The sequence below is a fragment of the Coregonus clupeaformis genome, unplaced genomic scaffold, assembly GCF_020615455.1.
Source record: "Coregonus clupeaformis isolate EN_2021a unplaced genomic scaffold, ASM2061545v1 scaf2503, whole genome shotgun sequence".
Taxonomy (NCBI): Eukaryota; Metazoa; Chordata; class Actinopteri; order Salmoniformes; family Salmonidae; genus Coregonus; species Coregonus clupeaformis.
Window position 1 is genome coordinate 45,001 of NW_025535957.1, and position 26,820 is coordinate 71,820.

General features: G+C 45.2%; 1 protein-coding gene across 1 annotated transcript in view; it reads right to left on the minus strand.

The window, feature by feature from the left end:
• The window catches only part of LOC123488802 (electrogenic sodium bicarbonate cotransporter 1-like), a gene marked incomplete at its 3' end in the record, with an annotated part of 59,425 nt that extends 44,298 nt beyond the window's left edge, over positions 1-15,127 (minus strand). The window contains exons 1-2 of the mRNA XM_045219583.1: positions 14,713-15,127; positions 1,822-1,995 (exon numbers count right to left, since the gene is read on the minus strand). Coding sequence (XP_045075518.1) covers positions 1,822-1,995; positions 14,713-14,899 — 361 coding nt within the window. The remainder of the gene's footprint in view (positions 1-1,821; positions 1,996-14,712) is intronic.
• Between the last annotated feature and the right edge of the window lie 11,693 nt (positions 15,128-26,820).

Consider the following 26,820-nt stretch of genomic DNA (forward strand, 5'->3'; position numbering starts at 1 on the left):
TCTCTAGTCTGTAGACTAATCCTAACCCTCTCTAGTCTGTAAACCAACCCTAACCCTCTCTAGTCTGTAGACTAATCCTAACCCTCTCTAGTCTATAGACCAACCCTAACCCTCTCTAGTCTGTAGACTAATCCTAACCCTCTCTAGTCTATAGACTAATCCTAACCCTCTCTAGTCTATAGACTAATCCTAACCCTCTCTAGTCTATAGACTAATTCTAACCCTCTCTAGTCTGTAGACTAATCCTAACCCTCTCTAGTCTATAGACTAATCCTAACCCTCTCTAGTCTGTAGACTAATCCTAACCCTCTCTAGTCTGTAGACTAATCCTAACCCTCTCTAGTCTATAGACCAACCCTAACCCTCTCTAGTCTATAGACTAATCCTAACCCTCTCTAGTCTGTAGACTAATCCTAACCCTCTCTAGTCTATAGACCAACCCTAACCCTCTCTAGTCTGTGGACTAATCCTAACCCTCTCTAGTCTGTAGACTAATCCTAACCCTCTCTAGTCTGTAGACTAATCCTAACCCTCTCTAGTCTGTAGACTAATCCTAACCCTCTCTCTAGTCTATAGACTAATCCCAACCCTCTCTAGTCTATAGACTAATCCTAACCCTCTCTAGTCTGTAGACTAATCCCTAACCCTCTCTAGTCTGTAGACCAACCTAACCCTCTCTAGTCTGTAGACCAACCCTAACCCTCTCTAGTCTGTAGACTAATCCTAACCCTCTCTAGTCTGTAGACCAACCCTAACCCTCTCTAGTCTGTAGACTAATCCCAACCCATCTCTAGTCTATAGACCAACCCTAACCCTCTCTAGTCTGTAGACTAATCCTAACCCTCTCTAGTCTATAGACTAACCCTACCCTCTCTAGTCTATAGACTAATCCCTAACCCTCTCTAGTCTATAGACCAACCTAACCCTCTCTAGTCTATAGACTAATCCTAACCCTCGCTAGTCTATAGACTAACCTAACCCTCTCTAGTCTATAGACCAATCCTAACCCTCTCTAGTCTATAGACTAATCCTAACCCTCTCTAGTCTATAGACTAATCCTAACCCTCTCTAGTCTATAGACTAATCCTAACCCTCTCTAGTCTGTAGACTAATCCTAACCCTCTCTAGTCTGTAGACTAATCCTAACCCTCTCTAGTCTGTAGACTAATCCTAACCCTCTCTAGTCTGAGACTAATCCCTAACCCTCTCTAGTCTGTAGACTAATCCTAACCCTCTAGTCTGTAGACTAATCCTAACCCTCTCTAGTCTGTAAACTAATCCTAACCCTCTCTAGTCTGTAGACTAATCCTAACCCTCTCTAGTCTGTAAACTAATCCTAACCCTCTCTAGTCTGTAGACTAATCCTAACCCTCTCTAGTCTGTAAACTAATCCTAACTTCAACCCTCACTCTGTCCAAACATAATCGTCCCCCTACCGGTCTGTCTCACGGATTGGCTCAGCCATTTCTTCTCACTGAGTTAAGTGAGCAGTGATTGGCTGTCTGAATGGTGAGCAGTGATTGGCTGACTGAGTGGAGTGAGCAGTGATTGGCTGACCGAGTGGAGTGAGCAGTTATTGGCTGACCGAGTGGAGTGAGCAGTTATTGGCTGACAGTGTAGTGAGCAATGATTGGCTGACTGAGTGTTGTCAGCAGATCTGGGGGTCAGGGACACCTCAGGCCTTTGTTAGGGCCAGGGAGGGTTACTTGTTCTGAATAGCAGCTCTGCTGCCATGAGAGACGTCTTGGCCGGTAATCTCTGCTGCCAGGGAGATGGCCGAAGCCGGTAATCTGGCCTGACGTGTATTTTAGCAGCACTTACTGAGCGGTTTGAGGATGCTGTTGCTGGCCTCATCGTTGTTTTCTGTGTCGGACCTGTCAGAGGCGTTCTCTGTCAGATGATCCTTCCTGTCCTTGTGGCTGCCTCTCCGGCGGTGACGTCTCCGACGCCGGTAGCTCTTGGGCATCTGCACTCCGATGTAGACGGTGTGGTGACCTGGTGGGAAGAGAAAGACAATGGGTTAGGATTAACAATGGGTTAGGGTTAGATGGTGGGTTAGGGTTAGATGGTGGGTTAGGGTTAGATGGTGGGTTAGGGTTAGATGGTGGGTTAGGGTTAGATGGTGGGTTAGGGTTAGATGGTGGGTTAGGGTTAGATGGTGGGTTAGGGTTAGATGGTGGGTTAGGATTAACAATGGGTTAGGATTAACAATGGGTTAGGGTTAACAATGGGTTAGGATTAACAATGGGTTAGGGTTAGATGGTGGGTTAGGGTTAGATGGTGGGTTAGGGTTAGATGGTGGGTTAGGGTTAGATGGTGGGTTAGGGTTAGATGGTGGGTTAGGGTTAACAATGGGTTAGGATTAACAATGGGTTAGGGTTAACAATGGGTTAGGATTAACAATGGGTTAGGGTTAGATGGTGGGTTAGGGTTAGATGGTGGGTTAGGGTTAGATGGTGGGTTAGGGTTAGATGGTGGGTTAGGGTTAGATGGTGGGTTAGGGTTAGATGGTGGGTTAGGGTTAGATGGTGGGTTAGGGTTAGATGGTGGGTTAGGGGTTAGATGGTGGGTTAAGGTTAGATGGTGGGTTAGGGTTAGATGGTGGGTTAGGGTTAGATGGTGGGTTAGGGTTAGATGGTGGGTTAGGGTTAGATGGTGGGTTAGGGTTAGATGGTGGGTTAGGGTTAGATGGTGGGTTAGGGTTAGATGGTGGGTTAGGGTTAGATGGTGGGTTAGGGTTAGATGGTGGGTTAGGGTTAGATGGTGGGTTAGGGTTAAAAATGGGTTAGGGTTAGATGGTGGGTTAAGGTTAGATGGTGGGTTAGGGTTAGATGGTGGGTTAGGGTTAGATGGTGGGTTAGGGTTAGATGGTGGGTTAGGGTTAGATGGTGGGTTAGGGTTAGATGGTGGGTTAAGGTTAGATGGTGGGTTAGGGTTAGATGGTGGGTTAGGGTTAGATGGTGGGTTAGGGTTAGATGGTGGGTTAGGGTTAGATGGTGGGTTAGGGTTAGATGGTGGGTTAGGGTTAGATGGTGGGTTAGGGTTAGATGGTGGGTTAGGGGTTAGATGGTGGGTTAGGGTTAGATGGTGGGTTAGGGTTAGATGGTGGGTTAGGGTTAGATGGTGGGTTAGGGTTAGATGGTGGGTTAAGGTTAGATGGTGGGTTAGGGTTAGATGGTGGGTTAGGGTTAGATGGTGGGTTAAGGTTAGATGGTGGGTTAGGGTTAGATGGTGGGTTAGGGTTAGATGGTGGGTTAAGGTTAGATGGTGGGTTAGGGTTAGATGGTGGGTTAGGGTTAACAGTGGGTTAGGGTTAGATGGTGGGGGTTAGATGGGTTAGATGGTGGGTTAGGGTTAGATGGTGGGTTAGGGTTAGATGGTGGGTTAGGGGTGATGGTGGGTTAGGGTTAACAATGGGTTAGGATTAACAATGGGTTAGAAATGGGTTAGGGTTAGATGGTGGGTTAGGGTTAGATGGTGGGTTAGGGTTAGATGGTGGGTTAGGGTTAGATGGTGGGTTAGGGTTAGATGGTGGGTTAGGGTTAGATGGTGGGTTAGGGTTAGATGGTGGGTTAGGGTTAGATGGTGGGTTAGGGTTAGATGGTGGGTTAGGGTTAGATGGTGGGTTAGGGTTAAAAATGGGTTAGGATTAACAATGGGTTAGGGTTAGATGGTGGGTTAGGGTTAGATGGTGGGTTAGGGTTAGATGGTGGGTTAGGGTTAGATGGTGGGTTAGGGTTAGATGGTGGGTTAGGGTTAGATGGTGGGTTAGGGTTAGATGGTGGGTTAGGGTTAGATGGTGGGTTAGGGATTAGATGGTGGGTTAGGGTTAGATGGTGGGTTAGGGTTAGATGGTGGGTTAAGGTTAGATGGTGGGTTAGGGTTAGATGGTGGGTTAGGGTTAGATGGTGGGTTAGGGTTAACAGTGGGTTAGGGTTAACAGTGGGTTAGGGCTGGCATCAGCAACGTTGGGCACGGGTACCAAGGCTGGCACACGAGGGCATTTGCATTGTCACACCAGGAATGAAATTGCATTGGTTGCATTGACAAAATTGCATTCTACCAGGTTGGAGATTTGGTGACCTTTCCACCAAGGGAGCATGTAGCTTAGTGGTTAAGAGCGTTGTGCCAGTAACCGAAAGGTCGCTGGTTCTGAGCCGACTAGGTGAAACATCTGTCGATGTGCCCTTGAGCAAGGCACTTAACCCTAATTGCTCCTGTAAGTCGCTCTGGATAAGAGCATATGTAAATAAATCCCAACCATTTCCTGAATGCAGGTTATACAGGAAATGGCTTCAATGTTATCAGGATGCACATGCTAAGAAGGTGCTGTCTAGGCCAGACATAGGAGTTGGCGGCCGGCTGTGAAGCAGTGACGTTTCAGTGTTTATCTCCAGAGGTTAGGGTGTTCACACGGTCAGGCTGCTCACATTCCTTAAAGTCATAGTTCTGGATTAACCCTAACCCTAACCCTAACCCTGGATTCTGGTCATTAACGTGTGGATATCTTTTTTATGTCTCTGCGTGCAGTTTGAAGGAAGTTGCTATGCTAACTAGCATTAGTGCAATGACTGGCTGTTTCTGTAGACTAGCTAGCAGTGACTCGCGAAACTACCTCTAACCTCCTTCATACTGGACACAGAGACATAAATATGGTATCCAGGAGTTCATCTGACTCTGGGGAAGTATAACTATTCTTTAAGGAACGTGAGCAGTCTGATCATGTTAACAACCTAACCTCTGGAGATCTGACTGCAAAACGATCCCTTAAAGGTTGTGCTGTAGAAAAAGAAAAGGAGCGCAGATGCAATAATTTAATAACCTAATAACCCAGATGCAATCATTTAATAACCTAATAACCCAGATGCAATCATTTAATAACCTAATAACCCAGATGCAATCATTTAATAACCTAATAACCCAGATGCAATCGTTTAATAACCTAATAACCCAGATGCAATCATTTAATAACCTGATAACCCAGATGCAATCACTTAATAACCTAATAACCCGGATGCAATCATTTAATAACCTAATAACCCAGATGCAATCATTTAATAACCTAATAACCCAGATGCAATAATTTAATAACCTAATAACCCAGATGCAATCATTTAATAACCTAATAACCCAGATGCAATCATTTAATAACCTGATAACCCAGATGCAATCATTTAATAACCTGATAACCCAGATGCAATCATTTAATAACCTAATAACCCAGGTTTCCACAGACAAGCTGTACTGTAGCCCTACCTACCCGAGTAACTATAAATCACTGCTAGGCAAATCCCCGCCTTATCTTAGCTCATTGGTCACCATAGCAACACCCACCCGTAGTATGCGCTCCAGCAGGTATATCTCACTGGTCATCCCCAAAGCCAACACCTCCTTTGGCCGCCATTCCTTCCAGTTCTCTGCTGCCAATGACTGGAACGAACTGCAAAAATCTCTGAAGCTGGAGACTCTTATCTCCCTCACTAACTTTAAGCGTCAGTTGTCAGAGCAGCTTACCGATCACTGCACCTGTACACAGCCCATCTGAAATTAGCCCACCCAACTACCTCATCCCCATATTGTTATTTATTTTGCTAATTTGCACCCCAGTATCTCTATTTGCACATCATCTTCTGCACATATATCACTCCAGTGTTAATACTAAATTGTAATTATTTTGCACTATGGCCTATTTATTGCCTTACCTCCATAACTTGCTACATTTGCACACACTGTATATAGATTATCTACTGTGTTATTGACTGTACGTTTTTGTTTACCCCATATGTAACTCTGTGTTGTTGTTTTTATCGCACTGCTTTGCTTTATCTTGGCCAGGTCGCAGTTGTAAATGAGAACTTGTTCTCAACTGGCTTACCTGGTTAAATAAAGGTTAAATAAAATAAATAAATAAAAAGTAACCCTACCTACCCATTTTACATTTTAGTCATTTAGCAGAAGGTCTTAACCAGAGCAACTTACAGGAGCAATTAGGGTTAAGTGCCTTGCTCAAGGGCACATCGTCAGAGTGTTAATTTTGTCGGACTGGGATTTAAACCAGCAACCATTTGGTTACTGGCCCTACCTACCCCAGTAGTCATACCTACCCCAGCAGTCCTACCTACCCCAGCAGTCCTACCTACCCCAGTAGTCCTACCTACCCCAGTAGTCCTACCTACCCCAGTAGTCCTACCTACCCCAGTAGTCCTACCTACCCCAGCAGTCCTACCTACCCCAGCAGTCCTACCTACCCCAGTAGTCCTACCTACCCCAGCAGTCCTACCTACCCCAGTAGTCCTACCTACCCCAGCAGTCCTACCTACCCCAGTAGTCCTACCTACCCCAGTAGTCCTACCTACCCCAGTAGTCCTACCTACCCCAGTAGTCCTACCTACCCCAGCAGTCCTACCTACCCCAGCAGTCCTACCTACCCCAGCAGTCCTACCTACCCCAGTAGTCCTACCTACCCCAGTAGTCCTACCTACCCCAGTAGTCCTACCTACCCCAGTAGTCCTACCTACCCCAGCAGTCCTACCTACCCCAGCAGTCCTACCTACCCCAGTAGTCCTACCTACCCCAGTAGTCCTACCTACCCCAGCAGTCCTACCTACCCCAGTAGTCCTACCTACCCCAGTAGTCATACCTACCCCAGTAGTCCTACCTACCCCAGTAGTCCTACCTACCCCAGCAGTCCTACCTACCCCAGTAGTCCTACCTACCCCAGTAGTCCTACCTACCCCAGCAGTCCTACCTACCCCAGCAGTCCTACCTACCCCAGCAGTCCTACCTACCCCAGTAGTCCTACCTACCCCAGCAGTCCTACCTACCCCAGCAGTCCTACCTACCCCAGCAGTCCTACCTACCCCAGCAGTCATACCTACCCCTTCGTTATGGGAAGGGGAAACCTGCTGGTAATGTCTAAGGGAGAGGTCACATACTTGTAACCAGACTAGTCTCTGTAAACAAAGCCTCTACATGAGCTCCATGTCAGCCCACATCCTGGAGACACCAGTCAGTCAGTCAGAGACTCCAAAACAAAAGACAATAGCACATATTCTCCACATCAATGACAATGCCTTGTGTTTTATTCAAATTCACTCGCTGACAAACCTCCAGTGTGGATAGAGACCTGATTCATTTCTTTGTTAGTCTTTTTTATTCAGGTTGGATTACTACAGCACCTACAGATATATCAATACATAATTTTAAGAGCATGACAGATTCCTCATTCTGCACCACTAACAATTAACCAAATAACATCTGACAGAATAACACCCACACTACAGACTGCATCAAGACACAGTCCCACACTACAGACTGTATCAAGACACTGTCCCACACTATAGACTGCATCAAGACACTGTCCCACACTACAGACTGTATCAAGACACTGTCCCACACTATAGACTGCATCAAGACACTGTCCTGTAGACTTTGAGTTAAATAAAAGCATGCACATCTCCAATGAACTGCTGACACGGACCACAAACAGAGCCAGAGAGAGAGCCAGAGAGAGAGAGAGAGAGAGAGAGAGAGAGAGAGAGAGAGAGAGAGAGAGAGAGAGAGAGAGAGAGAGAGAGAGAGAGAGAGAGAGAGAGAGAGAGAGAGAGAGAGAGAGAGAGAGAGAGAGAGAGAGAGAGAGAGAGAGAGAGAGAGAGAGAGAGAAAGAGCCAAAGAGAGAGAGAGAGAGAGAGAGAGAGAGAGAGAGAGAGAGAGAGAGAGAGAGAGAGAGAGAGAGAGAGAGAGAGAGAGAGAGAGAGAGAGAGAGAGAGAGAGAGAGAGAGAGAGAGAGAGAGAGAGAGAGAGAGAGAGAGAGAGAGAGAGAGAGAGAGAGAGAGAGAGAGAGTGATAGATGAGAATTGAAATAAATAAAGAGAGGGGGAACTGGAAAGGGATATTTGCCCACTGCCAGAGCAGCTTTGTTGTGTGCTTCCTGTTCTTTTGGGTTTTCCTTTAGTTTCTTTTGGTTTTCCCCACCAGGCCCTAAAGGAAGTGAGCTCCCTGTGTTTGTCTCACTAAATAACCATAGAGGCACATCACCAGTTACCCCAGTAACACATCACCAGTTACCCCAGTAAGAGAGCTGCTTGGATAGCAGGGGCCAATGTGGAGGGCTGGGAACTCACCACCGTTCACCAACAGCATGCTAATATCAACTGCATGCTAATACCACTAGCATGCTATTAGCAAGCAACAGCATGATAATACCACTAGCATGCTATTAGCAAGCAACAGCATGATAATACCACTAGCATGCTATTAGCAAGCAACAGAATGATAATACCACTAGCATGCTATTAGCAAGCAACAGCATGATAATACCAACAGCATGATAATACCAACAGCTGATACCATCAACACGCTAATAGCAACAACATGCTAATACCACTAGCATCCCAATAGCAACAGCATGCCAATAGCAACAGTATGCTAATAGCAACAGCATGCTAATGCCACTAGCATACCAATAGAAACAGCATTCTAATAGCAACAGCATGATAATGGCAACAGCATGTGAATATCACCAGCATGCTAATAGCAACAGCATTCTAATAGCAACAGCATTCTAATAGCAACAGCATGATAATGCCACTAGCCTGCTAATACCTCTGTTCACCAAAGAGTTACAATAAGGACTAGGTATCAGATCAATAGGCTAGTTCAAAAGGTGGGGGGAGGTGGGGCTAGTTCAAAAGGTGGGGGGAGGTGGGGCTAGTTCAAAAGGTGGGGGGAGGTGGGGCTAGTTCAAAAGGTGGGGGGAGGTGGGGCTAGTTCAAAAGGTGGGGGAGGTGGGGCTAGTTCAAAAGGTGGGGGGAGGTGGGGCTAGTTCAAAAGGTGGGGGGAGGTGGGGCTAGTTCAAAAGGTGTGCGTGGGGGGAGGTGGGGCTAGTTCAAAAGGTGTGCGTGGGGGGAGGTGGGGCTAGTTCAAAAGGTGTGCGTGGGGGGAGGTGGGGCTAGTTCAAAAGGTGTGCGTGGGGGGAGGTGGGGCTAGTTCAAAAGGTGTGCGTGGGGGGAGGTGGGGCTAGTTCAAAAGGTGTGCGTGGGGGGAGGTGTGGCTAGTTCAAAAGGTGTGCGTGGGGGGAGGTGGGGGTTTATTTTTCAACTTAATCATTTAAAGAGGCAATCTGAAGTTCAAACAAAAACAAAGCCACTGTTTTGGTAAACAGCTGAGGGATGGAGAAATGTAACCACTCTCAAATTCATAGTCAGAGCTATGGATGCAAGGACTGACTATCCATGAGATCAAAATGATAGTTTTAACCATGTTTTGAGGATATACAGTGTTTATTTACAATTACATTGTTGACAAATAACCCACTGGACACACACTGGTTGAATCAATGTTGTTTCCACATAATTTTAATGAAATTACGTTGAGCCAATGTGGAATAGACGTTGAATTGACATTTGTGCCCAGTGAGAAAGAACTAAAACAAGCTTATATTTTGGGTTCTGATGAGGTAAGACAATTGAACTAAGCTAATGAGGCTTTTCTGAGCTGTATTCTTCAAGAATCAATGGCTATATGTTATGGATTTAAAAGTGAAAAAAATGTATGTAGCAATTGCAGAGTGCCCCTTTAAGTGTACTGAATTGATCTGGTTTGTGTTGGGGGAGGATACATTGTTACAGTTTTTTACAATCACTTTGGCACTCATTTCAGAACCTTGACGTCATTTTTCAAAACTCTAGACACAAAACTCACAACCAATGATCAAAATGCTAATTTTTCAAAACTCTAACACTTTTTTCAATTGCTTGGATACAATACACATAAAACTAAGATCATTTGTTCATTTAACAAAAATCACCTGTTCAATATGACACAACTTAACATCAAAGTACTACTATTTCAAAAGGCAATTCACACATTACATTTCAGATGAGTGTCTATTCATTTCATTACAATTATCCAACTATCAATTGATACAACTGCTCAAAATGATAAGTAACTGTTGCATTACTCTTAATGCATAGTTCTATGGAAACAGACAAACAATATTCCATGTTTAGATCATGAAAGTTTCAAGATAACAAGATTCATTGTCACCAATTAGCATGGAGCATGAACCAATTAGACTACATTATCTATGGATGTAATATTTCATCATCATTCTTTATCAGACACCGTTTCTATGGTCCCATGTACCACCTTTTCAGATTATGTACAGTATTGACAGTACTGCACTGTATGGATGCAGGCCCTTGTAATTGCTTGTCCAATTCTGCCAACTCGTTACTGATGATTGAGTTCACATTGTGGAACGAGTATATAAAGAATTTATTGGGATCCACTTGCAACAACATAGCGATATACGTACTGTAACATGGAGCCGGCAGGTGATCCAGGTCACAATAGAGGTCAAGCAGTAGTGGGAGGAAGACGAGGAAGACGTGTTGGTCAAAGGAATGGCAGGGGACAAGCACCCCTTCTGAGAGGGGGTCGTGGGCCTCGTTTGAGAGGTGTGGGGGAATGTGGTAGAGGACAAGGCCACGGACCAAGACAGCGGCAGCAACAGCAAAGAGTGTCCAATGAAATCCGAGCAATAGTTGTAGACCATGTCATAAATCATGGCATGACAATGACTGAGGCGGCTACAATGATACAACCAAACCTCAGAAGGTCAACCGTGTCCTCAATAATCAGAACTTTCCGCAATGAGAACTGGTAAGTCGTCAGCGTGCACTAAACATTATGCTATTCTCAATTGTCAAATGACTGCATACCAATGTGTATCACAGAGTAGGTGATGTGACCAAGTGTCTTCTTACTGTAATGTTCCCTGTAGAATTGAAACTAGGCCAAATAGGGGAGGCAGAGGCAAAATTCTGACTGACCAACAAGAGCAGGCTGTGGTCGATTTGGTTCGGGCCAGAAATGATATTAGCCTTACAGAAATTTGCCAGCATATCTTGGACAATGAAGACATGTTTAACAATGTGGAATCCATAAGTTTGCCGACTATTGCACGCATGCTGAAAAGGCACCAGGTGTCTTTAAAACAACTATACCGTGTGCCTTTTGAAAGAAATGCAGACAGTGAAGCAAATGAGGACTGAGTATGTTCAGGTATGTTCAGTTTAAAGATGGCTGTTGTAATAAAATTCCCTAATAATTCTACATTGTACAGTAATCAGTAAATCTCTTTCCAAAATGTATTTTTAGAGGGTGATGGAGCTAGATGCTGATGACAACCATCACAAATTCATATATTTGGATGAGGCAGGCTTTAACCTGGCCAAGACAAGGAGGAGAAGTCAGAATTTCATTGGCCAGCGGGCAACCATCCAAGTACCTGGACAATGTGGGGCCAACATTACCATGTGTGTGGCTATATCAGAAGATGGTGTGGTGGGACACAGACCTCGTATTGGATCATATAATGCATCTCTCCTTGTAACCTTCCTTGATGAGCTCGATCAGGTCTATAGAGCTGATGGCGTGACCTATGTCATTGTGTGGGATAATGTCAGGTTCCACCATGCTCATATGGTGCAAGCATGGTTTCAGGCCCATGCGCAATTTACCACCCTGTATTTACCCCCATACTCTCCTTTCCTTAACCCGATTTGAGGAATTTTTCTCCTTATGGAGATGGAAGGTTTATGATAGGCGCCCTCATGAACAAATCACTCTTCTCCAGGCCATGGATGACGCATGCAATGACATCACGGCAGACCAGTGTCAGGCCTGGATTCGCCATGCCCGAAGGTTTTTTCCAAGATGTTTGGCTAATGAAAACATCCATTGTGATGTAGATGAGAACCTGTGGCCAAATCCACAAGACAGAGTTGATGAACATGTAGAAGTACAGTAATCACTCCTATGGTTTTGCTTTTTACAGTACAAGCAAGCAAGTTGAGGAACACTGCATTTGATGTTTTACAGTACTGTATTGTTTTTCATCAATATATTTCAGATTTTGTTCAATGATTGCACTGTGTCTGTAGTATTCTCTCTACTACTGCAGTACTTTTACAGGGATGTATTTACATGTAGTACCATAATGAAACATGTATCACCTATTTTGTACTACAGTATTTAATGATCGTACGAACAATGACACAGTGAAACTATCGGTTGCTTGTGTGTGGGTGATCTAAATTAACGTTTCATTGGTATTTCACAATACATTTGTTTTTTGAACCAATGATTGTGCAAGTGCAAGATTTCTTTAAAGATATGAATGCACAATGCAATGTTTTGAACATTGGACAGCCTGTGTTACAAGTGATGACCGTTTTGAGTTTTGTGTCTAGAGTTTTGAAAAATGACGTCAAGGTTCTGAAATTAGTGCCAAAGTGATTGTAAAAAACTGTAATCCTCTGCAGACGTTGTCATCATGCCACTCAGTCCATTGATTATAGCGTCACTGTTCAGTGAGGCCCTATACTACAACATATGGCTGTTTTACAAGGAGTACACAACATGGTTTCTCCCTTCACATGAAATATTCCCTAGCACTGAGGCTGTGTCTGTGTCTGTGTGTGAGTGTGTGTGTCTGTGTCTGTGTGTGAGTGTGTGTCTGTGTCTCTCTGTGTCTGTGTGTGTGTGTGTGTGTGTGTGTGTGTGTGTGTGTGTGTGTGTGTGTGTGTGTGTGTGTGTGTGTGTGTGTGTATACGTGTGTCTGTGTCTGTGTCTGTGTGTGAGTGTGTGTCTGTGTCTCTGTGTGTGTGTGTGTGTGTGTGTGTACGTGTGTCTGTGTCTGTGTCTGTGTGTGTGTCTGTGTCTCTCTGTGTCTGTGTGTGTGTGTGTACGTGTGTCTGTGTCTGTGTCTGTGTCTGTGTGTGAGTGTGTGTCTGTGTCTCTGTGTCTGTGTGTGTGTGTACGTGTGTCTGTGTCTGTGTCTGTGTCTGTGTCTGTGTCTGTGTCTGTGTGTGAGTGTGTGTCTGTGTCTCTGTGTCTCTGTGTGTGTGTGTACCCAGTATGTGGTTGAGCTGTGTGTGTGTGTGTGTGTGTGTGTGTGTGTGTGTGTGTGTGTGTGTGTGTGTGTGTTTCTGAGATGCCTGTAGTCTCGGACTCCCACTCAGGGGATTGTACCAGGGTTCAGTCTGAGGTAAGGACAGGACCAAGAAAGGGACAGAGTGAGGACCTCCGACATCACAGAAACTAAAGGAGTTTTCCCAATGGCCAACTTACTTTGTCCAGTAATGTGATGCATTTCAAATCTTTGTGTTGGAAATCTATACTGCTCATAACAAATACTACTAAGACCGGAGAGAGTTTGTTTAGCAAGAGGGGGTTGGCACCATCTTTACACAGCACTGTCCTCTCAGACCCCAGCCCACTCAGTCCCCTGTCCCCTGTCCTCTCAGACCCCAGCCCACTCAGTCCCCTGTCCTCTCAGACCCCAGCCCACCCAGTCCCCTGTCCTCTCAGACCCCAGCCCACCCAGTCCCCTGTCCTCTCAGACCCCAGCCCACCCAGTCCCCTGTCCTCTCAGATCCCAGCCCACCCAGTCCCCTGTCCCCTGTCCTCTCAGACCCCAGCCCACCCAGTCCCCAGTCCCCTGTCCTCTCAGACCCCAGCCCACCCAGTCCCCAGTCCCCTGTCCTCTCAGACCCCAGCCCACCCAGTCCCCTGTCCTCTCAGACCCCAGCCCACTCAGTCCCCTGTCCCCTGTCCTCTCAGACCCCAGCCCACCCAGTCCCCAGTCCCCTGTCCTCTCAGACCCCAGCCCACTCAGTCCCCAGTCCTCTCAGACCCCAGCCCACCCAGTCCCCAGTCCCCTGTCCTCTCAGACCCCAGCCCACCCTGTCCCCTGTCCCCTGTCCTCTCAGACCCCAGCCCACCAAGTCCCCTGTCCTCTCAGACCCCAGCCCACTCAGTCCCCTGTCCCCTGTCCTCTCAGACCCCAGCCCACCCAGTCCCCTGTCCTCTCAGACCCCAGCCCACCAAGTACCCTGTCCATTCAGACTCCAGCCCACCCAGTCCCCTGTCTCATCAGACCCCAGCCCACCCAGTCCCCTGTCCCCAGTCCCCTGTCCTCTCAGACCCCAGCCCACCCAGTCCCCTGTCCCCAGTCCCCTGTCCTCAGTCCCCTGTCCACTTTGGGAGGCAGGTAGGCAGGTAGTGGAAGGTAGCCTAATGGTTAGAGAGGATTGTCAGTTCAAATCTTCTGTCTGATGTGAAATAAGTGTCCAAGAAACTTTTGTAGTCTGGCTTTTCCTGGGACTCCACAAGATTTAAGATGAATAGCCGAGACAGCAGAGAAGCCAGGTGCCTCTCAAACCCTTACCCTAACCATGAGAGTATTGACTAAGACAAACCCTAACCATTTGGCTGATCATACAGTCGTTTTTGTTGCTCTTGGGGGGTCTAGGTTGGGTTACTGTAAAGTTACTGTTGCTCTTTGGGTTACTGTAAAGTTACTGTTGCTCTTTGGGTTACTGTAAAGTTGCGGTTGCTCTTTGGGTTACTGTAAAGTTACTGTTGCTCTTTGGGTTACTGTAAAGTTACTGTTGCTCTTTGGGTTACTGTAAAGTTACTGTTGCTCTTTGGGTTACTGTAAAGTTACTGTTGCTCTTTGGGTTACTGTAAAGTTACTGTTGCTCTTTGGGTTACTGTAATGTTACTGTTGCTCTTTGGGTTACTGTAATGTTACTGTTGCTCTTTGGGTTACTGTAAAGTTACTGTTGCTCTTTGGGTTACTGTAATGCATGTAATGGTTGGAATAAGAGCGAGATAAATACATGTATTGATTGATTGTATTACCTTCTACCTCCTCTTCATCACAGACGTGTTTGAGGAATGAAGCCCCTCGGTCCAGCACGGCCTCGTCCTCCATCCTGTAATAGTAGAAGAGGAAGAAAGACTGTTCACACTTCTCTTCCAGAGACAACGTGGAGCCATAGCGCTTGGGCTCGTTCACCTGCAGCGTGTTGGGGATGGACCCACTCATTCTGAACCCTTTAAACAATCATCTACAGCTCCTCTTCTGCCACCAGACCCATCTACAGGTGGTCTTCTCTCTCCAGGATCCTGGCCAGCAAGGCAGCTAGCTACTAGCAGATAGTATCCAGTGTCGGCTAGCTACCGGCAGATAGTATCCAGTGTTGTCTAGCTATGGTGTCGGATGGTATCCAGTGTAGGCTAGCTACCAGCTAAATAGTATCCAGTGTAGGCTAGCTACCAGCTAAATAGTATCCAGTGTAGGCTAGCTACCAGCTAAATAGTATCCAGTGTTGGCTAGCTACCAGGTAAATAGTATCCAGTGTAGGCTATCTACCAGGTAAATAGTATCCAGTGTAGGCTATCTACCAGGTAAATAGTATCCAGTGTAGGCTAGCTACCAGGTAAATAGTATCCAGTGTAGGCTAGCTAGCGGCAGAGAGTTAGCCATCAGGCAGATAGTGACACAGTGAGGTAGCTAATCCAAGGTAGGCTAGCTACTAGGCAAGTACTCTAATATGGGTAATCCGGCCAGAGGGGGCGGGACAAGGTTAGAGTTATAGTGACAGGGACAGGGTTAGAGTTATAGTGACAGGGACAGGGTTAGGGTTATAGTGACAGGGACAGGGTTAGGGTTATAGTGACAGGGACAGGGTTAGGGTTATAGTGACAGGGACAGGGTTAGGGTTATAGTGACAGGGACAGGGTTAGGGTTATAGTGACAGGGACAGGGTTAGGGTTATAGTGACAGGGACAGGGTTAGAGTTATAGTGACAGGGACAGGGTTAGGGTTATAGTGACAGGGACAGGGTTAGGGTTATAGTGACAGGGACAGGGTTAGGGTTATAGTGACAGGGACAGGGTTAGGGTTATAGTGACAGGGACAGGGTTAGGGTTATAGTGACAGGGACAGGGTTAGGGTTTTAGTGACAGGGACAGGGTTAGGGTTATAGTGACAGGGTTAGGGTTATAGTGACAGGGACAGGGTTAGGGTTATAGTGACAGGGACAGGGTTAGGGTTATAGTGACAGGGACAGGGTTAGGGTTATAGTGACAGGGACAGGGTTAGGGTTATAGTGACAGGGACAGGGTTAGGGTTATAGTGACAGGGACAGGGTTGGGGTTATAGTGACAGGGACAGGGTTAGGGTTATAGTGACAGGGACAGGGGTTAGGGTTATAGTGACAGGGACAGGGTTAGGGTTATAGTGACAGGGTTAGGGTTATAGTGACAGGGACAGGGTTAGGGTTATAGTGACAGGGACAGGGTTAGGGTTATAGTGACAGGGACAGGGTTAGGGTTATAGTGACAGGGACAGGGTTAGGGTTATAGTGACAGGGACAGGGTTAGGGTTATAGTGACAGGGACAGGGTTAGGGTTATAGTGACAGAGACAGGGTTAGGGTTATAGTGACAGGGACAGGGTTAGGGTTATAGTGACAGGGACAGGGTTAGGGTTATAGTGACAGGGACAGGGTTAGGGTTATAGTGACAGGGACAGGGTTAGGGTTATAGTGACAGGGACAGGGTTAGGGTTATAGTGACAGGGACAGGGTTAGGGTTATAGTGACAGGGACAGGGTTAGGGTTATAGTGACAGGGACAGGGTTAGGGTTATAGTGACAGGGACAGGGTTAGGGTTATAGTGACAGGGACAGGGTTAGGGTTATAGTGACAGGGTTAGGGTTATAGTGACAGGGACAGGGTTAGGGTTATAGTGACAGGGACAGGGTTAGGGTTATAGTGACAGGGACAGGGTTATAGTGACAGGGACAGGGTTAGGGTTATAGTGACAGGGACAGGGTTAGGGTTATAGTGACAGGGACAGGGTTAGAGTTATAGTGACAGGGTTAGGGTTATAGTGACAGGGACAGGGTTAGGGTTATAGTGACAGGGACAGGGTTAGGGTTATAGTGACAGGGACAGGGTTAGGGTTATAGTGACAGGGACAGGGTTAGGGTTATAGTGACAGGGACAGGGTTAGGGTTATAGTGACAGGGACAGGGTTAGGGTTATAGTGACAGGGACAGGGTTAGGGTTATAGTGACAGGGACAGGGATAGGGTTATAGTGACAGGGACAGGGTTAGGGGTTATAGTGACAGGGACAGGGTTAGGGTTATAGTGACAGGGACAGGGTTAGGGTTATAGTGACAGGGACAGGGTTAGGGTTATAGTGACAGGGACAGGGTTAGGGTTATAGTGACAGGGACAGGGTTAGGGTTATAGTGACAGGGACAGGGTTAGGGTTATAGTGACAGGGACAGGGTTAGGGTTATAGTGACAGGGACAGGGTTAGGGTTATAGTGACAGGGACAGGGTTAGGGTTATAGTGACAGGGACAGGGTTAGGGTTATAGTGACAGGGACAGGGTTAGGGTTATAGTGACAGGGACAGGGTTAGGGTTATAGTGACAGGGACAGGGTTAGGGGTTATAGTGACAGGGACAGGGTTAGGGGTTATAGTGACAGGGACAGGGTTAGGGTTATAGTGACAGGGACAGGGTTAGGGTTATAGTGACAGGGACAGGGTTAGGGTTATAGTGACAGGGACAGGGTTAGGGTTATAGTGACAGGGACAGGGTTAGGGTTATAGTGACAGGGACAGGGTTAGGGGTTATAGTGACAGGGACAGGGTTAGGGTTATAGTGACAGGGACAGGGTTAGGGTTATAGTAGACAGGGTTAGGGTTATAGTGACAGGGACAGGGTTAGGGTTATAGTGACAGGGACAGGGTTAGGGTTATAGGGACAGGGTTAGGGTTATAGTGACAGGGACAGGGTTAGGGTTATAGTGACAGGGACAGGGTTAGGGTTATAGTGACAGGGACAGGGTTAGGGTTATAGTGACAGGGACAGGGTTAGGGTTATAGTGACAGGGACAGGGTTAGGGTTATAGTGACAGGGACAGGGTTAGGGTTATAGTGACAGGGTTAGGGTTATAGTGACAGGGACAGGGTTGGGGTTATAGTGACAGGGACAGGGTTAGGGTTATAGTGACAGGGACAGGGTTAGGGTTATAGTGACAGGGACAGGGTTAGGGTTATAGTGACAGGGACAGGGTTAGGGTTATAGTGACAGGGACAGGGTTAGGGTTATAGTGACAGGGACAGGGTTAGGGTTATAGTGACAGGGACAGGGTTAGGGTTATAGTGACAGGGACAGGGATAGATGGGCCTAGCAGGGCTAATTGAATGTGACGGGCCGGAAGATGACAGCTGCTGGGCATGTGCAAACCCTTCATCAGATTACGAGCTGGGCTACAGTGCAGACAGAATACACCATAGTCTCTCACATACAATACCACACATTCAATAGTCACACACACACACACACACACACAGGATTTCTACTCCAGCTGGTGTGTAATGCTTGAGCCTCCCGCCCCCTACTCCGCTCAAGCCCTGCTCCACCTCCGCCCTCAGCTCAGAAACAATCTGTGCATCTTCTACTCATCCTCCCTTAAAGGATTAGCCTGGCTTTAAGTGGCAACATACAACCATACAACAGACTGTAACAGACTGTAACAGACTCAGTACCTAAGACAGACCTAAGAGAGACCACAGTCCATAGTTGAGACAGATCACAGTCTGTAGTTGAGACAGACCACAGTCTGTAGTTGAGACAGACCACAGTCTGTAGTTGAGACAGACCACAGTCTGTAGTTGAGACAGACCACAGTCTGTAGTTGAGACAGACCTTTAGCTACAGAATATCTCACCACCGTGCATTTCCAACTCCTCCTCTCTCTCCTTCATTCCTGTCTGGAGCACACAGAGATAAGGGCTGTCAACAGTTTAATAAAATATGCTTTGTTGTGAAAACATGTTACTATCAATTTGACTTGGTTTCCCAAATGAAGCACTGGGTAGCTGGAGGAACAGGGTTGGAGAGCCCATGGCATACAGAGTACTGGGTAGCTGGGGGAACAGGGTTGGAGAGCCCATGGCATACAGAGTACTGGGTAGCTGGAGGAACAGGGTTGGAGAGCCCATGGCATACAGAGTACTGGGTAGCTGCCGGAACAGGGTTGGAGAGCCCATGGCATACAGAGTACTGGGTAGCTGGAGGAACAGGGTTGGAGAGCCCATGGCATACAGAGTACTGGGTAGCTGGAGGAACAGGGTTGGAGAGCCCATGGCATACAGAGTACTGGGTAGCTGGAGGAACAGGGTTGGAGAGCCCATGGCATGCAGAGTACTGGGTAGCTGGAGGAACAGGGTTGGAGAGCCCATGGCATACAGAGTACTGGGTAGCTGGAGGAACAGGGTTGGAGAGCCCATGGCATACAGAGTACTGGGTAGCTGGAGGAACAGGGTTGGAGAGCCCATGGCATACAGAGTACTGGGTAGCTGGAGGAACAGGGTTGGAGAGCCCATGGCATACAGAGTACTGGGTAGCTGGGGGAACAGGGTTGGAGAGCCCATGGCATACAGAGTACTGGGTAGCTGGAGGAACAGGGTTGGAGAGCCCATGGCATACAGAGTACTGGGTAGCTGGAAGAACAGGGTTGGAGAGCCCATGGCATACAGAGTACTGGGTAGCTGCCGGAACAGGGTTGGAGAGCCCATGGCATACAGAGTACTGGGTAGCTGGAGGAACAGGCTTGGAGAGCCCATGGCATACAGAGTACTGGGTAGCTGGAGGAACAGGGTTGGAGAGCCCATGGCATACAGAGTACTGGGTAGCTGCCGGAACAGGGCTTGGAGAGCCCATGGCATACAGAGTACTGGGTAGCTGGAGGAACAGGGTTGGAGAGCCCATGGCATACAGAGTCTGGGTGGAATATCACCTGTCATGCAGCGAGAGGCTGCATGCTCCTCTAACAGTGGTCGATGCATGGTGAAATAACCAGAGTAGCCTACCGGCGGGAAGCAGCTGCTATTCCAGTGCATACAGTCTTTTTTCCTGCCCTTGTTCCTGCCCATTTAATAATGGGCCATTCAAAATCCAAAATAATTTGACATATTAGTAAAGACTAGATTCAATTGAGCATAGTCTGATGGGTGAAAATATGATCCCTTGAAGAGAGAACAGCGTGTGCAGCCTGAGGTAAGGAACAGAACTCAAGCTTCTCAGATCATCAATAGCCTGTAGTCACATCATGCTGCCCATATATATGTCGATTTTCTAAGGCATTCTAAGGTTTCTATCGTTCACAACTAAAGTTGCCAATTGCCAAATAACTCTAAAATGTAGCATATAGGGCCTGTTTCAAATGATTACTTTTATGCTCAACATAGCCACTTCACATGCACACTCGCTCCAGAATATGAAAAATATTCAAGTATATTCTTCTTACTAAAAAATCATATAATATAAAATAATGGTAAGGGACTTATGAGCATATCTTGTCTGCTAAATAAACAAGCCTACAGCCTATGGCATGGAGCATAGCCGGATAACATACAGTAGGCCAACTCATATTCTGTTCTTCTTAAATACATTTTCTTCATATCATAATGTTTCTTTATATGACACCAATGTCGATGAAAAATGTCAACTTGATTGGAGGTACACATCACACTTCCTGCCTCTTATCAGGATCCGTCTGGCCGGTACCGAGAACCACTATACCGGATTTTTGACAGGGTCATTAACATTAGGGTCGTCAGAACCTAGCTCAAATTCTAGACATTGGATTAAAATGAGGCTGCAGAGTCCATAAGGGGACAATTAGACTTGGATTGACTTGGACTGAATACCTTTGTTTGTAGGTGAAGCAGTTTTTATTAAATTCACAATTTATCGCTCTCACTGTAAGGTTCTGTATTTATTTTCTTAGTCAAACTTGTGTTTTTGAATGTACCCTGTTTCCTTGTGTTCTTGAACGTAGCCCTGTTTCTTTGTGTTGTTGAACGTAGCCCTGTTTCTTTGTGTTCTTGAACGTAGCCCTGTTTCTTTGTGTTCTTGAACGTAGCCCTGTTTCTTTGTGTTCTTGAACGTAGCCCTGTTTCTTTGTGTTCTTGAACGTAGCCCTGTTTCTTTGTGTTGTTGAACGAAGCCCTGTTTCTTTGTGTTCTTGAACGTAGCCCTGTTTCTTTGTGTTCTTGAACGTAGCCCTGTTTCTTTATGTTCTTGAAAGCGTAGCCCTGTTTCTTTATGTTCTTGAACGTAGCCCCTGTTTCTTTGTGTTCTTGAACGTAGCCCTGTTTCTTTATGTTCTTGAACGTAGCCCTGTTTCTTTATGTTCTTGAACGTAGCCCTGTTTCCTTGTGTTCTTGAAAGCGTAGCCCTGTTTCTTTGTGTTCTTGAACGTAGCCCTGTTTCTTTGTGTTCTTGAACGTAGCCCTGTTTCTTTGTGTTCTTGAACGTAGCCCTGTTTCTTTATGTTCTTGAACATAGCCCTGTTTCTTTATGTTCTTGAGCACGAGTCTGTTTCTATGTGTTCTTGAACGTAGCCCTGTTTCTTTGTGTTCTTGAACGTAGCCCTGTTTCTTTATGTTCTTGAACGTAGCCCTGTTTCTTTATGTTCTTGAACGTAGCCCTGTTTCTTTGTGTTCTTGAACGTAGCCCTGTTTCTTTATGTTCTTGAACGTAGCCCTGTTTCTTTATGTTCTTGAACGTAGTGCTGTTTCTATGTGTTCTTGAACGTAGCCCTGTTTCTTTGTGTTCTTGAACGTAGCCCTGTTTCTTTATGTTCTTGAACGTAGCCCTGTTTCTTTATGTTCTTGAACGTAGCCCTGTTTCTTTGTGTTCTTGAACGTAGCCCTGTTTCTTTGTGTTCTTGAACGTAGCCCTGTTTCTTTGTGTTCTTGAACGTAGCCCTGTTTCTTTGTGTTCTTGAACGTAGCCCTGTTTCTTTGTGTTCTTGAACGTAGCCCTGTTTCTTTGTGTTCTTGAACGTAGTCCCTGTTTCTTTGTGTTCTTGAAACGTAGCCCTGTTTCTTTGTGTTCTTGAACGTAGCCCTGTTTCTTTGTGTTCTTGAAACGTGGCCCTGTTTCTTTGTGTTCTTGAACGTAGCCCTGTTTCTTTATGTTCTTGAACGTAGCCCTGTTTCTTTATGTTCTTGAACGTAGCCCTGTTTCTTTGTGTTCTTGAACGTAGCCCTGTTTCTATGTGTTCTTGAACGTAGCCCTGTTTCTTTGTGTTCTTGAACGTAGCCCTGTTTCTTTGTGTTCTTGAACGTAGCCCTGTTTCTTTGTGTTCTTGAACGTAGCCCTGTTTCTTTGTGTTCTTGAACGTAGCCCTGTTTCTTTATGTTCTTGAACGTAGCCCTGTTTCTTTGTGTTCTTGAACGTAGCCCTGTTTCTTTATGTTCTTGAACGTAGCCCTGTTTCTTTATGTTCTTGAACGTAGCCCTGTTTCTTTGTGTTCTTGAACGTAGCCCTGTTTCTTTGTGTTCTTGAACGTAGCCCTGTTTCTTTGTGTTCTTGAACGTAGCCCTGTTTCTTTGTGTTCTTGAACGTAGCCCTGTTTCTTTGTGTTCTTAAACGTAGCCCTGTTTCTTTGTGTTCTTGAACGTAGCCCTGTTTCTTTGTGTTCTTGAACGTAGCCCTGTTTCTTTGTGTTCTTGAACGTAGCCCTGTTTCTTTGTGTTCCTGAACGTAGCCCTGTTTCTTTGTGTTCTTGAACGTAGCCCTGTTTCTTTGTGTTCCTGAACGTAGCCCTGTTTCTTTGTGTTCTTGAACGTAGCCCTGTTTCTTTGTGTTCTTGAACGTAGCCCTGTTTCTTTGTGTTCTTGAACGTAGCCCTGTTTCTTTGTGTTCTTGAACGTAGCCCTGTTTCTTTGTGTTCTTGAACGTAGCCCTGTTTCTTTGTGTTCTTGAACGTAGCCCTGTTTCTATGTTTGTTCATTGATTCCACCTGTGTTAGTTACTCACCTGGTCTCATCAGCTCCTTATTTAGTTCAGTTCTTTCTGTTTGTGCCTTGTGAGGTATTGTTCGTTTTGACTCTACTAAGCCTTTTCCTAGCTCGTTTGTGAGAACCAGTTATAGCCTTCAGTCCTAGTTTTAGTTTCACCTGCCTGTTTGCCAACCTGTGTATGGCCATTACCTCCCTGTGACCACGATTCCTGCCTTCTGCAAAGGTGAAATGAACCCCTGCCGTGCTCTGCGCGTGAATCTATACCTTTTTCATTACACTCACATGCACATTTCTGCCCAATAAAAACCAACGATATGCAACCTTTTTGTAGCATTTCTGACAACCCTTACATCTTTTCAGCTGAATCTCAGAGATCTAAACCGGTCCAGCAACTCGGTTGCTGCAAAACAGTATCAGCTAGCTAGTAGAAGGTTAGCAGCTGTAGCTAGCTAGTTAACACCAGTTGGATGAGAAGCAAAAGGTAGCTAGCTAGTAGAAGGTTAGCAGCTGTAGCTAGCTAGCTAACACCAGTTAGATGAGAAGCAAAAGGTAGCTATCTAGTAGAAGGTTAGCAGCTGTAGCTAGCTATCTAACACCAGTTGGATGAGAAGCAAAAGGTAGCTAGCTAGTAGAAGGTTAGCAGCTGTAGCTAGCTAGCTAACACCAGTTAGATGAGAAGCAAAAGGTAGCTAGCTAGTAGAAGGCTAGCAGCTGTAGCTAGCTAGCTAACACCAGTTAGATGAGAAGCAAAAGGTAGCTAGCTAGTAGAAGGCTAGCAGCTGTAGCTAGCTAGCTAACACCAGTTGGATGAGAAGCAAAAGGTAGCTAGCTAGTAGAAGGTTAGCAGCTGTAGCTAGCTAGCTAACACCAGTTAGATGAGAAGCAAAAGGTAGCTAGCTAGTAGAAGGCTAGCAGCTGTAGCTAGCTAGCTAACACCAGTTGGATAATAATAATATATGCCATTTAGCAGATCCAAAGCAACTTAGTCATGTGTGCATACATTTTACATATTGGTGGTCCCGGGAATCGAACCCACTACCCTGGCATTACAAGATAGGTTTATTTAGCTATGGAAGGGTTTTCATATGGCTGAAGACAGTCATCTGTGTAAACTCCTGACCTGGACACGTGTGTGTGTGTGTGTGTGTGTGTGTGTGTGTGTGTGTGTGTGTAATCAGAGCACAAACAAAGAAGCTAGCGAACCTCCTCTAGCAAGTTCTTTGGGAAAACTGCCACGCTGCTGATTTATAATACAGGTAACAGACAGACACGTCGCTGTTAGAAGATCCAGAACAAATTCTAGCTCTTAATTCAGTCTGCTAACCCTAACCCTCTGTTAATGAACATTTATTATTGTCCTTATAATCCAAATGTGTGCTGACTGATTAACACACTGTCAAGTTACTTTTCAATGTGTTACGCTGACTGATTAACACACTGTCAAGTTACTTTTCAATGTGTTACGCTGACTGATTAACACACTGTCAAGTTACTTTTCAATCTGTTCCCGAAAACCTTTACTCGCCATCCACAAGTAAAACGTAGCAGGGGTGTGGGTTGCACATGAAGCATCCAGGTAAAACAATAACGTCATCATAATGATCTTTCCTTGCTTGCTCATTATCTATAACATGTTTTGTAGCGTAATGGTTAGTGTCTTGGATATGAAGGTCCTGGATTTGCCAACAGGAGGGGATATTTTGACCATTTGCTTTCATGTATAGTTTTTGACAGCCCCCACCCTTTTCCGACACACACACACACACACACACACACACACACACACACACACACAAGCACGCACAGTGTGTGCTTATTATAATTTATTAGATGTCTCTTAAAATAACCTTTGGGTTTGTTGGGCATCGTTGAGTGTAGCAAGGAACAGGGAGTGTGACAACGTGCACTAATACTAGTGAGCGTGTGTCTTGCTACTATGGTGAAGAGATCAAGGCCCGGTTTCCCCATAGCAGGAGAGATCAGGGCCCGGTTTCCCCATAGCAGGAGAGATCAGGGCCCGGTTTCCCCATAGCAGGAGAGATCAGGGCCCGGTTTCCCCATAGCAGGAGAGATCAGGGCCCGGTTTCCCCATAGCGATGGAACTTAGGCTTACAAGTGTTTTAATGATGCATCTTTCCTACAACGGCTGAAGATGTAACATGTGTTTCCCAAAACACCACACAGAGAGAACTGTCACTAAGTGCGTTGTTGGAGTGTGTGTCAATACTGATAGGATCAAAAGAAAGGGAGCGCTGCTCTCGGATCAGCTTTCTCCATTCAAATCTTTCCTTAACATACTGGCCCCCCGTGGGAAACGAACCCACAACCCTGGCGTTGCAAGCGCCATGCTTTACCAACTGAGCTCCAGGTGACTACCTCATGAAGCTGGTTGAGAGAATGCCAAGAGTGTGCAAAGCTGTCATCAAGGCAAAGTGTGGCTATTTGAAGAATCTCCAATATAAAATATATTTTGATTTGTTTAACACTTTTTTGGTTACTACATGATTCCATATGTGTTATTTCATAGTGTTGATGTCTTCACTATTATTCTACAATGTAAGAAAATAGTAAAAATAAAGAAAAAACCTTGAATGAGTAGGTGTTCTAAACCTTTGACTGGTACTGTATGTAAATAAGGTATTTCTGTTTTTTATTTGTAATACATTCGCAACAATTTCTAAAAACCTGTTTTCACTTTGTCATTATGGGGTATTGTGTGTAGATGATTGAGAATTCTTTATTTATTAATACATTTTAGAATAACAAAATGTGGAAAAAGTCAAGTGGTCTGAATACTTTCCGAATGCACTATATATACACACACCCACTATTTCTTAATTCCATTATTTTACTTTTAGATTTGTGTGTGTTGTTGTGAATTGTTAGATATTACTGCACTGTTGGAGCTAGGAACACAAGCATTTCGCTACACCCGCAATAACATCTGCTAAATATGTGTATGCGACCAATAAAATTAGATATCATCACTTTACTACAGACTAATTGAATATGATCTTTCCAGGACAACTTTTTATCAATTAGAACTCCAAAGAATCTAGTGGATGTGACTTGTTCCATTTCATTCTCACCAATTGAGATTCTGGCTCTTTATTTAACAATACAGTGTTTTTTTTTATACTTTAATTTTTTTATCATAATTTATTTTTTATTTTTTTAAATTATTTTTTATTGGGGGAATGGATCAGCTTAATATTGCAGATAGATACAGTGTCTTGAAAAAGTATTCATCCCCCTTGGCGTTTTTCCTATTTTGTTGCATTACAACCTGTAATTTAAATGGATTTGTATTTGGATTTAATGTAATGGACATACACAAAATAGTCCAAATTGGTGAAGTGAAATGAAAAAAATTACTTGGTTCAAATCATTCTAAAAAATAAAGAATGGAAAAGTGGTGCGTGCATATGTATTCACCCCCTTTGCTATGAAGCCCCTAAATAACATCTGGTGCAACCAATTACCTTCAGAAGTCACATAATTAGTTAAATAAAGGCCACCTGTGTGCAATCTAAGTGTCACATGATCTCAGTATATACACAGCTATTATGAAAGGCCCCAGAGTCTGCAACACAACTAAGCAAGGGGCACCACCAAGCAAGCGGCACCATGAAGACCAAGGAGCTCTCCAAACAGGTCAGGGACAAAGTTGTGGAGAAGTACAGATCAGGGTTGGGTTATAATAGTTATGCACATTGAAGTTTTGTGTTTTCTTGTCTTATTTCTTGTTTGTTTCACCCCAAATAAGATTTTGCATCTTCAAAGTGGTAGGCATGTTGTCTAAATCAAATTATACAAACCCCCCAAAAAATGTTAAATCCAGGTTGTAAAGCAACAAAATAGGACAAATGCCAAGGGGGGTGAATACTTTCGCAAGCCACTGTATTTTTCATTCTTACTAGTGAATACAATAAAGTAAGATTTTTTTACATTTAAATATAATTTGTTTATCTGGAACCATTCAGAAAAATTGGCCATACCTGAGTTAGCTTAATTAATTAGTGAATCAAAATTATTGTGCGATAAAATCTAATTGGTTTCATCAGCAAAGAGAATGGGAAGTACGGTAGAAGACTCAGCAGCAAGGTCATTAATATAGATTAGGAATAAC